The following is a 13,513-nucleotide window of genomic DNA, read 5'->3' as shown; positions in this document are numbered from 1 at the left end:
GGTGTACAAAGATGAGGGTCAGAAGCAGCCAGATCGGGTTGTAAATCCACTTTGTACCCTTTGAGTGTTGGCATTTCCATTTTGTTCTCTTGGATTTAGATTCACATGATGTGAACAGCAGCCCATCGACTGCATACAAAAGAAGCATCATATTTCAGATGTAAAACCACACATATGTTATTATGGTTTATGGAAAAATTTAGGTTCCTGTGTTATCTACCACTGTAGATGGATACTCTGAATGGGTCTCTGTTCTGTTAAATTAATTTGGATTTCAATTTCTACCTTTTGAATAACTACATTTTAAATCATCTTGGGACATTCTCAGACTGCTTAGGAAGGTTCTGAACACGTAGTTGACATTGTGAATTCTGTGAAGAAACAAACATTTATCGAAAGCCTGCCATATGCCAAATCTGTGCTTGTTATTTTAAAAATACATATATATTTCCCTTTGATTTTTATAAAAACCTTAAAAGGTATAGGGATGAAGACATCAAGTCTTAGCAGTTTAGGTGCCGAGATTCAAAATGGATCTGGGTCTAACTTTAGCACTCATATTCTTAATATATTCCAGATGATTTTTAGGTTTTGAACTTCATTACTCACATAAAATCAACTTTAATCTCAATATTGTGAAGGGCTTAGCATAATACTTGGCACACATTAAACACTCAACAAATCATCTCTCTTGTTATCTCTATCACTCCATTGGATGTTTTTCTCCCCCTTCATTTTTTTCTGTTTAGTACCTCTGGAATTTATGTTTTATTCCTTCAATTTCACATTAATAGAATAAGGGTAGGGAGAAGAAAGAGAAAAAAATTGAGCAAGTCCAAAAACAAGAGAAAAAAATGAAGAAATATGGAAGAAATAGAGATGGGAAGTAATACTTGCCCCATTGCGTGGTTGTTAATGATCACATTTGGTTCAAGTTTATATCCTCAAGTTTTGTTTTATTCCCAGGTCATACTTACATAACAGCCACATAAGAGTTGTGGCAGAGATTTAAACTATTGGATATGAATGTGAATGCCAGTGTCTTAGTATACAGATCTGTATCCATTCTCTCTCTCTCGCTCTTTTTTTTTTGGGGGGGTTGTGTTGGGTCTTCATTGCTGCGCGTGGGTTTTCTCTAGTTGCAGTGAGTGGGGGCTACTCTTCATTTTGGTGCATGGGCTTATTGCGATGGTTTCTCTTGTTGTGGAGCACAGGCTCTAGGCGTGTGGGCTTCAGTAGTTGCATCACGTGGTCTCAGTAGTTGTGAGTCACAGGCTCTAGAGCACAGGCTCAGTAGTTGTGGCGCATGGGCTTAGTTGCTCTGCAGCATGTGGGATCTTCCTGGACCAGGGCTTGAACCCATGTCCCCTGCATTGGCAGGTGGATCTTAACAACTGCACCACCCGGGAAGTCCCCGCATCCACTCTCTTTTCTAATTTTTCCCTTCCCAATAAAAAACCATTTTATTCATATTGATTAGTTTTGCTATTTTGAGGTAGAATACTCTGCTGCAATATTTCTTTTGAGTCTTCCCATGGCATCAGACGTAATAGGTCCAAAGTGAAATCCATTGTCTTTATTCTTTCTCTGCCAAACATACTCCCTTCCTCATTTATCCTAGTTCTTAATGTGGTGCCAAAGTTCCAGTGCCTGAGGCAGAAAACTTAGTGTCACCTTTGATTCCTCTCCTTCTGGGTCCTTTTAATTTTTTTAAACACCTGCCTCTGCAGTTCCCTGCTACCCATCTGTCAACACCACAGCCACCTGATCTAGTTATCACTTCAAACTTGTGTTCTTCTCCCAGCCATTCAGCTTGCATATCTTGTCTTTATATCTTTATTCTCAAAGTATCCCACATATTACTTCCTAGAACAAGCTTTTAAATTAATCTTTTTAGAAACCAGCAGTGATTCCATGTTCAGGTTACTTTGCCTAGATTATGGGTATCCTTTCCATACTTATTCCAGTTAAGTTTCCTACTAATAATGTACATGCTTTTCCCCAGTTAGATAATGTTATTAGTTAATAACATATGGAACCTGCTATGTGCCAAAATTGTTCAACGTACTTTATATTCATTGTGCCATTCCCATTTTTAAAAAGTTAACTGAAGGCCTGTAACTTGGTCAGTGCACTCACAATTGGGATGGACTCTTAATAAGCGTGTAATAAATAGTTTCTTTTCCTGCACTGCATTCCCCCTTCTCACATTCCATGCTTAGTTTTACCCCCCCTTGCCTTTTTCATGGTGTTTCCTGTTCCTAGGATATTTTTTCTCTTTGGTGTATCCAATTCATATCCGTTTCTAATTCACATCCACTATGCAAATACTACCTTGACTTATTTAGTTCTCATGGATCTTTCCTGTTGTCAAAATTCTGACATATTTATGAGGAGTTCTGCATAGTTTATCATGTAACTATTCTCAATGTAATCAGTTTTGTCTCAGTTTTTCTGAAAATTTTAGCAGGGCTTTATGAGCATTAAATACTTGTTGGATGAATAATTTTTTCCCTCTTCACAAGTAGACATCAACTTTCTGGAAGGTATAGCCCATGTCTTAATTTTTTTCCCTTCCCTACACAGCTCAGCAATGTGCTTGGCACATATATAAATACTTAGTGATTGAATGTAGGAGAGTCTAGGCCATCTGCCTTTTGTGACTTTCATGGGAAAATACCTTCTCATTTTGTGCACATAGATGCACTTCAACCAAAAGGGTAGCACAGAATATTAAGATAAAGAAGTGTATCAGGTATATAATTACAGAATGAGATACATTATCTGTGTTTATTTGGACATATTAAAAGCCTTAAACTTTTAATACTTAACTAGATGTAAGGCACTGAGCTAAGTGTTTTACATTTATTATCTTCATTCTTAGAACCAAGCTGTTGATGCAGTTGATGCTCAGAATGGTTAAATAGCAGCTCATAAGCAATAGAACTGGGTTTAAACTCAGGCATTCTTGATTTTAAATACTTAAGTGCTGTGCTGCATATCTTGTTATTCACCCTCATTGTTGGAGTTTTCACCACCTGAGACATACCTCGCTGTTTAAGTTCATTAACTTTAAATACATTAGATCATGCTGGTTTCCAGCATACAGTAAACATTCAGTGACTGTTAGCCTTTATTGTTGCTATTTTTCCAAAGTACACTAAAGTGTCCATGACATTGTCTTTCCCCTTATGCAAACTTTAAAGGCAGAATCAGCTATTTATTACCTCTGTAAAATATGGAGAAATGTATATGTGTGTGTTTAAATGTATTTGGAGTTTCATGAGGGCAAAGAGGATTTAGAGAGTGAGAATTTAAAGTGAGCTACTTTGCTACTGTTTCCAATCATCTCTCTGTAGTAAGATGCAATGCTTGCACAGTGTATCTGGAGGGATGCCTGTCTTGAGCTCACAAATGAGAAGTAGGTAATGGATGTCAGAGGTATCTACAGTTGCCCTCAGTGTCTTGGGAAGGATTTTGACTATTGATCTACTTTGTATGTTTTCACAATGGAGGATTTTAGGTCCTCTTTTCAAGAGGTCATCTCATTTTTCTGCAAATTGGAGAATGACAGAATCATGGAAGGCAATACTACTTTAGTTTTTATTTTTGTGTATACTATCTTTGTGTGTTTAGATTATGGAATTTAAGAAATAAATTCCATAATGTGACTAGAGAATAACCAGTTTAGTGAAAATAAGTAAAAGTAAAACCCTTTTATTGAAATTTTAAAATTTTGATAAAATTTTAAACTTACAGAAAAATTATAAGAAGAATATAAGGAACTCCTAAATACTCCTTAACCTATTTTTAAATAATGACCTATTTGAAAAGTAGGTTTTTCTTTCATCTTAACATTTGCTAATTATGTAATAAGTCATGTTATTATCACAGTGGTAGAATGAATGATAATCTTGTTAACTGGGCCTACCTTTTCCCCCTCAGCTTTATTAAGATATAATTGACACATAACATTGTGTAAGTTTAAAGTGTACAACATGTTGATTTGATACATTTATGTATTGTAAAGTGATTACCACTGATGGCATTAGCTAATATCTCAATCTTGTCACATTGTTACCATTTCTTTTTGGGGTGAGAACATTTAAGATCCTATGTTTAATTTTAATGCTTTCTAAAGGGATTTTTTAAAAGTCAAGACTTCCTTCCAGCATACTGCTATCCTTAGAAATGTCTGTCTCCTCGTATCCAGTCACTGCCCCCACCCCACCTTGAACGCCCTCACCATATTTTTGCAGATCAACTTAAAGATTTATCTGTTTTAAATTTTAAATAAAGTCCAATTTGGAGTTTTGGGCTAAAATACTGTTCATTGAAATGAAATGCGAACAGTGTGAAATAAGAACATTCAGGCAAATCCCAAGTGTAAGGAATATAATTAAACAGGGAAAAAATAAGCCTTATTTTATTTTGCAGCTGTAGAATTATAACATTCTAGTGGCAAGATGGAAGAGCTTTTATATGGCTCAGTTTTTTGTTTGTTTGTTTGTTTGTTTGTTTTGCTGTACACGGTCCTCTCACTGTTGTGGCCTCTCCCGTTCTGGAGCACAGGCTCCGGACGCGCAGGCTCAGTGGTCATGGCTCACGGGCCCAGCTGCTCCGCGGCATGTGGGATCTTCCCGGACTGGGGCACGAACCCGTGTCCCCTGCATCGGCAGGCAGACTCTCAACCACTGCGCCACCAGGGAAGCCCTATGGCTCAGTTTTAAAATGATGCTTGAACTGACTACATTAAACCAGTATAATTAAAGGTATTTTAAAATTTAGTATCTGATGTGCCATTTTAGTTAAATTTTAGAATATGAAATTTAAATATTTAAGATCTCATCATGAGTACGTGCTTTCACATTATTGTTAGGATGAAGTGAAATAATTTGTGAAAACAACTTAATTATAAACTAGAAAAAGACTATATGACGTGGGTATTTTTATTTCATTTATAGAAGCAAAGAATTCCACTTATTTAAATAAGTGGAATAAAGGAGCCATCTTTATTTCAATATTGTTTGCATGAATTATACAGGATTTAATGTATTTGCATTTTTGATTTCAGATTCAAAACGCTAATGATGTATTAATTGCGCCACTTGAGAAATTTCGCAAAGAACAAATAGGTGCAGCAAAAGTAAGTGTTGCATTTTATTATTCTTTGGATATTCTCCTGATAATTAAAGATGACAGACATAATTTCAGACGTTAACATTTTTGAAAGTAGAATGACCTTTTAAAACTTGCGTACGTCATTTAAAATTTTGCACAGAGCCTATTACAAAGACTGGAATTCTTTTAAACACAGAAAAGATATTATTCTTCTACTGAATAGAGAAAAAGTCAGCATAAGTGGGTTCCTCCCATCCCAACAATGGTAGGAAATTAACTGTTTTAAAGATGGTGAAATTATGGTAAAAATATAAGGAGTTTTCCTAACATCTATATAAAATAAAATTAGGCACGAGGTATGTACATTGAAAATTAAGGTAGTAATTATAAAAGACCTTTTATTATTTTTTGTATTTTTTATTCTTAATAAAAATATTAGGAATATAAATTTAAGAATATAATATAAAGTGTTTGTGGAAAACTTTAGACATCTTTGTCAGGCCTTTGCATTAATGTTTAATTGGTTATGGGATCAATTAAAATTTCCCTGAGCCTAATAATTTCTGAAATTTACTTGCATCCTCTTTCTTAGATCCATGTTTACCTTCTCAACATCATGTAAGGACATAAAATTTGGGTTTCCAAGATAGAACCCGTCATCTGTCATACTTCCCCTATCCTTTCTCTGATTTGGTTTTCTAATTAGTCAATGACATACCTCTTCCCTCTTTGAGCAGTGCTTTCATTCTCCTGCAGGAATATTTCTCCTCTATTCTCCCCCCTTCTGTCTGAAATATTGAAATAGCCTACTAGTTGGTCTCTATGTCCCCACCCTAATCTGTTAACAAATTTTTACCACGTTTAACAGTTGTTCTTCAATGATGAAACCTTCAGTGGTTGTCTCTGAGAGAGACAGTTTAATCTCGATAATGAAATTTTTTCACTGTGTGGCCACTTTCTACGTTTCAGTATACCTCCCTCATCTGGTACAACTGTCTGTTCACTAGACCCTGTATATATCCTGGCTCTACTAATGTCTTTGCCCAAACTTTTCCCCTCCTTGGAATATTTCTTACCCTTAACTTGTTGAAATCTTGCTAGCTCTCCATGGTCCCTTATATTCCAGCACCAGAAAGAAGCCTTCCTTTATGTGGGTCTTTCCTCATATATCTGTTCCCTTTCTAGAATTGATTTTTTTTTCTTACAGAATCAAGTAGTCCTTATGCTTATTTCCTGTAAAAAGCTATCACAGTCTGCCTTGAATCAGAGTTTTATGTGCATTTCTCCACCAATTATGAGCCATTATCAAGTCAAGAACTAAACCAGAACCATTTCTGTGTTAATTCAGCAAACATTTATCAATATCTTGGTTAGCCCACTTGTGGCAAGTATGGTGTTTGATAAGATTAAGGGATACAATTGTAAACAAGACAGACAAGATCCCCACACGTGTGTCATTTATTATCTTTTGTGTATTTACAAATGCACTGAGGATTGTGATACAGAAGTGTGGGGTGCTTTGTGAGAGTATAATTAATGGAACTGACCTTCTCCAGAGAACCAAGCAATGCCTTCTGGTGGAAGTATTGGTTAAGCAGAGAACTAAATGATGAGAAAGAAATAGTTAGAAATGGGGATACAGGGGCAGCAAGGGAGGAACCTTCTTTACACTCCAGAAGAGGACCGTGGGGATGGAGGACGTGTGCACGCCTTTGTATTTACTCGTTATTCTATTTTACTCTTATTCACTGATAAAGAAAAGTTGTAGTAGAGTGATTATATTTGATCAAAATATTATAAAATATTTTGATATTTTAAAATATCACTCTAGTTGCATGCCATGCATGGATTGGAGGAAGCAGGACTGCTTGAGGGAAACCATGCTTAAAGGACAGTTATTTTGGATTCAGAAGGGAACACTGGCTCTGGAGACAACGGGATGTATTTCAGAGGTAAAATGGAAAGGGTAGGAAATGGGTTACATACTGGGAAGTGAGCAACAGGACATTTCAGTGATGACTCCCAGGGTTCTGTGTTGTAAAATTGGGTGTTTTTTGGAGCCACATACTGAGATAGGGAACATTTGTGTTAGGATGGCAAAGATGGTTTGCCATGAATGAATTTGAGGTTTCTCTGAGTCATCCAAATGGAAATGGTGAGTTAGCAGGTGTATGTTCAGATCTGAATTAGAAATATGTTTGGGGATTGTCCTCTAGGTGATAATTAAAATCATGGAGATAGATTAGATCCCCCTGGGAAAGAGTAGATTGAGAAGAGGACCTAAATTCTATATAATCTGAGAACTCCCAACATTTGATGTTTGGAAAGAAAGAAAGACAGATAAGGAGGCTGAGAAGGAAGAAGCAGAAGAAGGAAGAAAATACAAGAATGTGGTGTCTCAGAGCAAGAAGTCTTTTCAAGAATAATAATAGCTGATCTTTCTTGAGATCTATACTGTAGGATAGATTTCACTGAGCTATTACATTTGTGACCTGATTAAGTCCTCACAAGCAACCTTAGTGGTGAGTACAGGTGTTACATCTGCTTTAGAGTGAGGAAAATGATGAGGTCACCTGCATGCACCATTTCATAGAGCTGGGAAATCAGACTATGGATCTGAAATCAAGACATTTTCCTTCAAAGCCTCGATTTACCACCATATTTCACTTCATCAGTGATATTTTTTTTGAGGATTTTTTTTTTTTTTGCGGTACGCGGGCCTCTCACTGTTGCGGCCTCTTCCCGTTGCGGAGCACAGGCTCCAGACGCACAGGCTCAGTGGCCATGGCTCACGGGCCCAGCCACTCCGTGGCATGTGGGATCCTCCCGGACTGGGTCACAAACCCGCATCCCCTGCGTCGGCAGGCGGACTCTCAACCACTACGCCACCAGGGAAGCCCCATCAGTGATATTTTTATGAAGTTAAAAACCTTTGTGAAGAATTCTTTCTCTAGCACAGAATATTCCAACTTTTTGGCCCATTTAAAATTGTAAATTTCATATGTGTATAGATTCTTATTTGCAGGTTTAGGTTAGCTACAGTTGCAGTAGCATGAGCAATTACACCCATTTTATTTTGTTTTTTAAGTATCTCAATTGCTGGACAGGTCAGCTGGACACACAACAGTGTTCTATGACCTTGCCTACTCGTTGGGAGGTTGAACTTGTAGTTGAATTAATTCAGATGAAATCTTGAGCATAAATATGGTTGTACTGGGCCTCTTGGTGGCGGTGATTCTGTGTATTTTATTTGCCTGATGGCTCTTAGTACTATATTGTTTCTCAGCTGCTAAGTGATCCTTGTTTAGTAAAGTGAACGGAAAGCAGGCATTCTCTTCTGCAGTATTTGTATAGGTCAATTTTCTTTTTTTCTGTTATTGCAGAAACATCTTGGTAGGAATAAAAATCTTGAAAATGTTGATTTTTTTTTTTCTATCGCTTTACTTCCTGTTTTGCTTAGGTATTTTCTTACTTGGTAAATAAAGTTAATTCTACAAATGACACTCTTACACTTTTCACAGTCTTGACAGTGGAGGTTTCCCACAAGTGTGTTCAGGCTGATGAGTCAGTTAGAAGGCAAGAGTGTCAGTTCAGGTCCACTGCAGTCAGGACCTCCTCAGCTTGGACCTAGTGGAAAACAACTGAGTCAGAGTGGCCCTCTCCTCACACGCAGATGATTCTGTTTAACCGAAGTGGATAAAGTCCATGGATGGCAAACATTTCCTTTGTTAAAGTGTGTTTTTGAGACACACTTGAGCTTTGAGCTTTGAGACACCTGATACTTTGCTGTGGAAAGCAAGGCCCTGAGTGAGTTACAGTTGTGGGAAAAAAAACACTGCATCTGTGAGAGGATTAGAAAAGATTAATGATGGGGTTGTTGAACTGAAGGACAGAAGAGATGGGTCCTGCTTTGTGAATAGCTAAAGATTAGAAGAATTATCCATAAACACTTGTCAAGAATGTATTTATTTAAAGGTTCTTAGTCTGAGGGTGTATGCAGAATGAAATTGTATTGCAGGCCTGACCTATTACATGTGTCAGACATAGAAGTGAATGTTTGGTTTCTTTAATTCATCTCTTCACACACTGTTGACTTAAATTCTAGAAATGAGTGGAACATAGGTATTCCGAATGAATAATGCCAGCTAGAGTTTCCACGATATGAATATGCCTAGAGAAGCATTATTATAGAGCAAGATGAGTTATAACTTGTTTTCACACTTTTTTGTATATATTAACAGCTATATTTCATTGTATTGGAAGCGTCCTCCTTGCCCCCAGAGAGAATGAATTGTACGTCATATCTGCAGCTTCCACACGTGTTCCTGCATAAACTGGCTGACGCCAAAATATTGGTAGAACTTCATATCTGAGTTCCTAGTCAAAAACAAATACATTAGGGAGAAATCTGGGTGACCAGTGGCTCATTTTCCACATATAAACAGACTGAGCAGCTGGCTGGGGCTGCTCAGTCCCCAGAAGGAGGACCAGAGCTCAGCTCCTCAGACCAGCAGTCTTTTGACTACTCCATGCTGCTCTTTAGAATACTCTTTTGTGAAATATTTTTTTCTTTACTTTTAGCAAACAAATGTTTTAGTTTAGTTTACTTTCCTAAGATAAATGAAATATCTTAATGATAAAAATGTTGTAAATAAGCCCAAACTTGCCCACTTTGAATCAAACCTATTTAATGTATCTGTCTTGATTTAAAAATTCCCCAGCACAGGCCTGGGCAGTATGCCTCTTTGTAATGGAAAATGTCCTGTGGTGATAGGCCCAATGGAGCAATCACCCTTCCAGGGAAGGGGGAATGAATCACACCTTTAGTCTACCCCTGGGCTCAGGGTACCCCACAGACCCCTCTCAACAACCCTCCCTCCCAGCGTTTAAACTTTGTGCCTTTGACCATCTGCTAGGTCTGAAGATATTTTATGCAAAGAGTTCTTGGGCCCCTGAAGTCAAGGATGGGGGTGCTTGGCAGCTGTTCCCTCTCCCCGGGGATATGCAACCCTTAGAGATTGCCTCAGAGCCCCCTCCCAGCCAGTGGGGAGATGGACCCCTCCCTTGCTCCGTGCCTCCTGGCTGGACCTTCACCCCAGGGGGTCCATATATACATTTGGTAAGCCCACTCCTCCCGTGTTGCATGCATGTTATACTCCAGAGCCAAAGTATAGCCCTTCCCCCTGTAGCCTCTGCTCTGCCTCCCCCTGCTGGGGTCTTGGGGGTATGACTGAAGTGTCATCCTAGGTGGATTTTGTGGAGGTGGGAATAAAGGCATTGAGACTCTAAAGCAGTAGAAAAATCCCCAGATACCATCGGTAGATTTGGAACTGCATTTGTTGTTTATTTTATATGCATGTATTTTAGGGCTGTAGATTTACTTTCCTAATTTGTTTTCCATAGCTTATTCCTGAGCACAAAATGCTAATAAACGATTACATTTATTTTTCCTCACCCTAGCCTTTGAGGCAGTTGGGACCAGTAGCATCATCTTTTCTTCTAGAGAGACCAGAGACCTAGAGAAGAGTGTGAGCTAGGACTAGAGAAACGTGGACCTCCCACAGAGAGGCTGGGAGGCAGAAGTTTGGCTGAATGAGTGTTAGTTTCACACGGGGCAGGGGGTGGGGGGATGGGACACTTAAAACTTGTAGTTACTGAATCCCTTCTCCAGGCGAGTCCTGTCGCGAAAGGACAGAGGAGCCAGCCCTGCTCTGTCATTAGGCCTTGTGGATAGAGAACGTGAACTATCTAAATCCTCACCTCCCTTTTCTTTTCTTTTCTTTTTGTTTGGATGTTTTCACAGGTCTCACTTATACCAAAGGGAAAGAATCTTCATTAAAGTCCATATTTCTTCTTAAAAAAAAAAAAAATTTCTCAGCACACAGTATGCAGTTAACATGGGCTGGTTTTATTAGATAAGAGACTTGAGAAATACTACCCATTAAAGTTAAAAGGTACATTTTCATTTCTATGGGAAATGTTTTTAAGACTGGTTTTCATTTTCACTTAGACCTTACTGGAAATCATGTGAACATTCTTCCATGGTTTTAAAACAAAAATAAATGATATAATATTAGTCATGTAAAAATAGAACTTGATTTTCTTTACGTTGATTTCTATTGAAAACTACAGTAGAACTGGATAATTCTTGTCCCTTTGTTCTGTCCATAATAGAGTTTGGTTCTGCCTCTGAACATTTGTTAATTACACAGCAAGGCATGTTAAAAAAATAATAATTTTAGCGTATAGTACCTAAAGAAATCTGGCTAAGTATCACAATTCCTTTTACAACCTTAAAATTTCCTTCATGTGAAAAATGGCTGCATTCTAATTTGTTGTCTCAAATATGCAAATGGTTAGGGAATCTAGAAGAATTACAGGTACTTATTTCATGTTTAAAAGAGTTTACCACTAAAGCAAGTTATTCATCTAATTTAATGCATAATAAATACTTTGGACTCATGATGAGAACAATCCAAAAGGGAATTCTCTGGCGATCCAGTCATTAGGACTCCGGGCTTCTACTGCAGGGGGCACTGGACTGCCCACGAATTCCCTTTTGGATTGTTCTCATTCATGAGTCCAAAGTATTTATTATCCATTAAATTAGGTGCATAACTCAGTTCAGTGACCAACATATGGTTGCCATAGGAGAAGTGGGGGAGGGGTAAATTGGGAGATTGGGATTGACATATACACACTACTATATATAAAATAGATAACTAATAAGAACCTACTGTATAGCACAGGGAACTCTATTCAATACTCTGTAATGACCTGTATGGGAAAAGAATCTAAAAAAAAGTGGATATACGTATATGTATAACTGATTCACTTTGCTGTACAGCAGAAACCAACACAACATTGTAAATCAACTATATTCCAATAAAAATTAATTTAAAAAAAAAGAAAGTGGTTTATAGGATCAGAGTATGGATTTAAATCACCTTACTTTCCTCCTGTTTTCAACAGGTCCTACAGAGAATGGTCAGGATTGGTTTTTCATATGTTGCTGATGGCCACTGAGCTGAGTCTCTCTCTTAGACAGATATTCTCTGGCAATGACTGTATTTGGTACTGAATTCTCTGGGCGAACTAGAAACCATTTGATAGTTGTTTTGAGACTACTTATGAATCCCTTTATTGTGCCTTCTATCAGTAGACTCTATTATGTTATATAGAGTTTTAGAATTACTGATTTTGTTATTTGATCCCATTTTTAAACGATAATAGTTATGCTAGTTAACCAGGTACTGCCCTAAGCACGTTACATGTAAACTCATTTAATCCTCACAACCAACATATTAGATAAGAAAACTGCTGAAACTCATTTTATAGATAAATAAAATGAGGTGCAGAGAAGTTAAGTAAATGGGCCGAGGTCACATGACTAGTAAGGAGTATAGTTAGATTTTAAACAAATGAGATCAAGCCTATAGAGTACTTTCATAGCACCACCACATGTTTGATGCTCAAGAAATACTAATTCCTTTTCTCTGTTCTCAGCAAAAATTGTCTGGTTAGCTCACTTAGAGACCAAAATAATGTCTTTTAATTGTTTAGCAGCCAGTTCTGTGGAGTCATACAAACTTGAAATCAAAACCTGGCACTTAGTACTTATAGGAAATGTGAACTTGGTTAATTAAATACTTTTTAAAGTTTCGCTATCAGAAAAATGGAGACAATAATAGAACCATCGTCATAGAATTAATGATAGCATAATTTGACATTTCATATAAATTGCTTAGCATAATTTCTTCCACATAAGTACTAGGATGTTAATTGCTCTTATTTTATAATTAATAATAATTACTGCTATTATATCCTTTCTGTCAGCATTAATCAACGTACTGCAGTAAAAGTAAGGTCATTGTTCATACAGGTTAGTTTGCCTTATTTTTTTTTCATAGAGACAAATGCAAGTTGATTGCTAAATATTTAGATAGAGTGGTTCACGGGGCTACCAAGCAAGAGGGCCTTAGATATACATTACCTATAATTTAATAACACTATACAGTCTATAGGGCACTATTACTTATAACAGTCTAACAAAATTGGAAGTATCGTCATTCTTCAGATGACTCTCTGAGACCCAGAAAGGTCAAGTGGCATTGCCAACAACCCAGAGGTGCACATGTGTTCTATCTGGGACTCAAATCCAGGCCTTCTGATACCTAATTCAGTTGTTTGGCACCTGACTCCATCATGGGAATGTAAACCTTTTTTTTTTTATAGTTTATTGTGTATTTTCACCATCCTTTACAGCATTCTTATGAGGCGAATATCAGCCCTAATTGACCCCATTGCCACCACTAGAAAAACAAACCAGATCACATTCCTTGGAGACAGTGAGTCAGTAGTAATCTGTATGTTTGACAGGTGGTACCATTCA

General features: G+C 37.4%; 1 protein-coding gene across 1 annotated transcript in view; it reads left to right on the top strand.

Moving 5' to 3' along the window:
- The window catches only part of ARHGAP42 (Rho GTPase activating protein 42), a 281,197-nt gene that overhangs the window by 149,125 nt on the left and 118,559 nt on the right, over positions 1 to 13,513 (top strand). Inside the window, exon 4 of the mRNA XM_065881548.1 lies at positions 5,075 to 5,146. Within this exon, the coding sequence (XP_065737620.1) occupies positions 5,075 to 5,146 (72 nt within the window). The remainder of the gene's footprint in view (positions 1 to 5,074; positions 5,147 to 13,513) is intronic.

This window comes from Phocoena phocoena, chromosome 8, assembly GCF_963924675.1.
Source record: "Phocoena phocoena chromosome 8, mPhoPho1.1, whole genome shotgun sequence".
In the NCBI taxonomy this organism is placed as follows: Eukaryota; Metazoa; Chordata; class Mammalia; order Artiodactyla; family Phocoenidae; genus Phocoena; species Phocoena phocoena.
The sequence above is the reverse complement of the archived record's forward strand: the minus strand, read 5'-3'. Positions and strand labels throughout refer to the sequence as shown.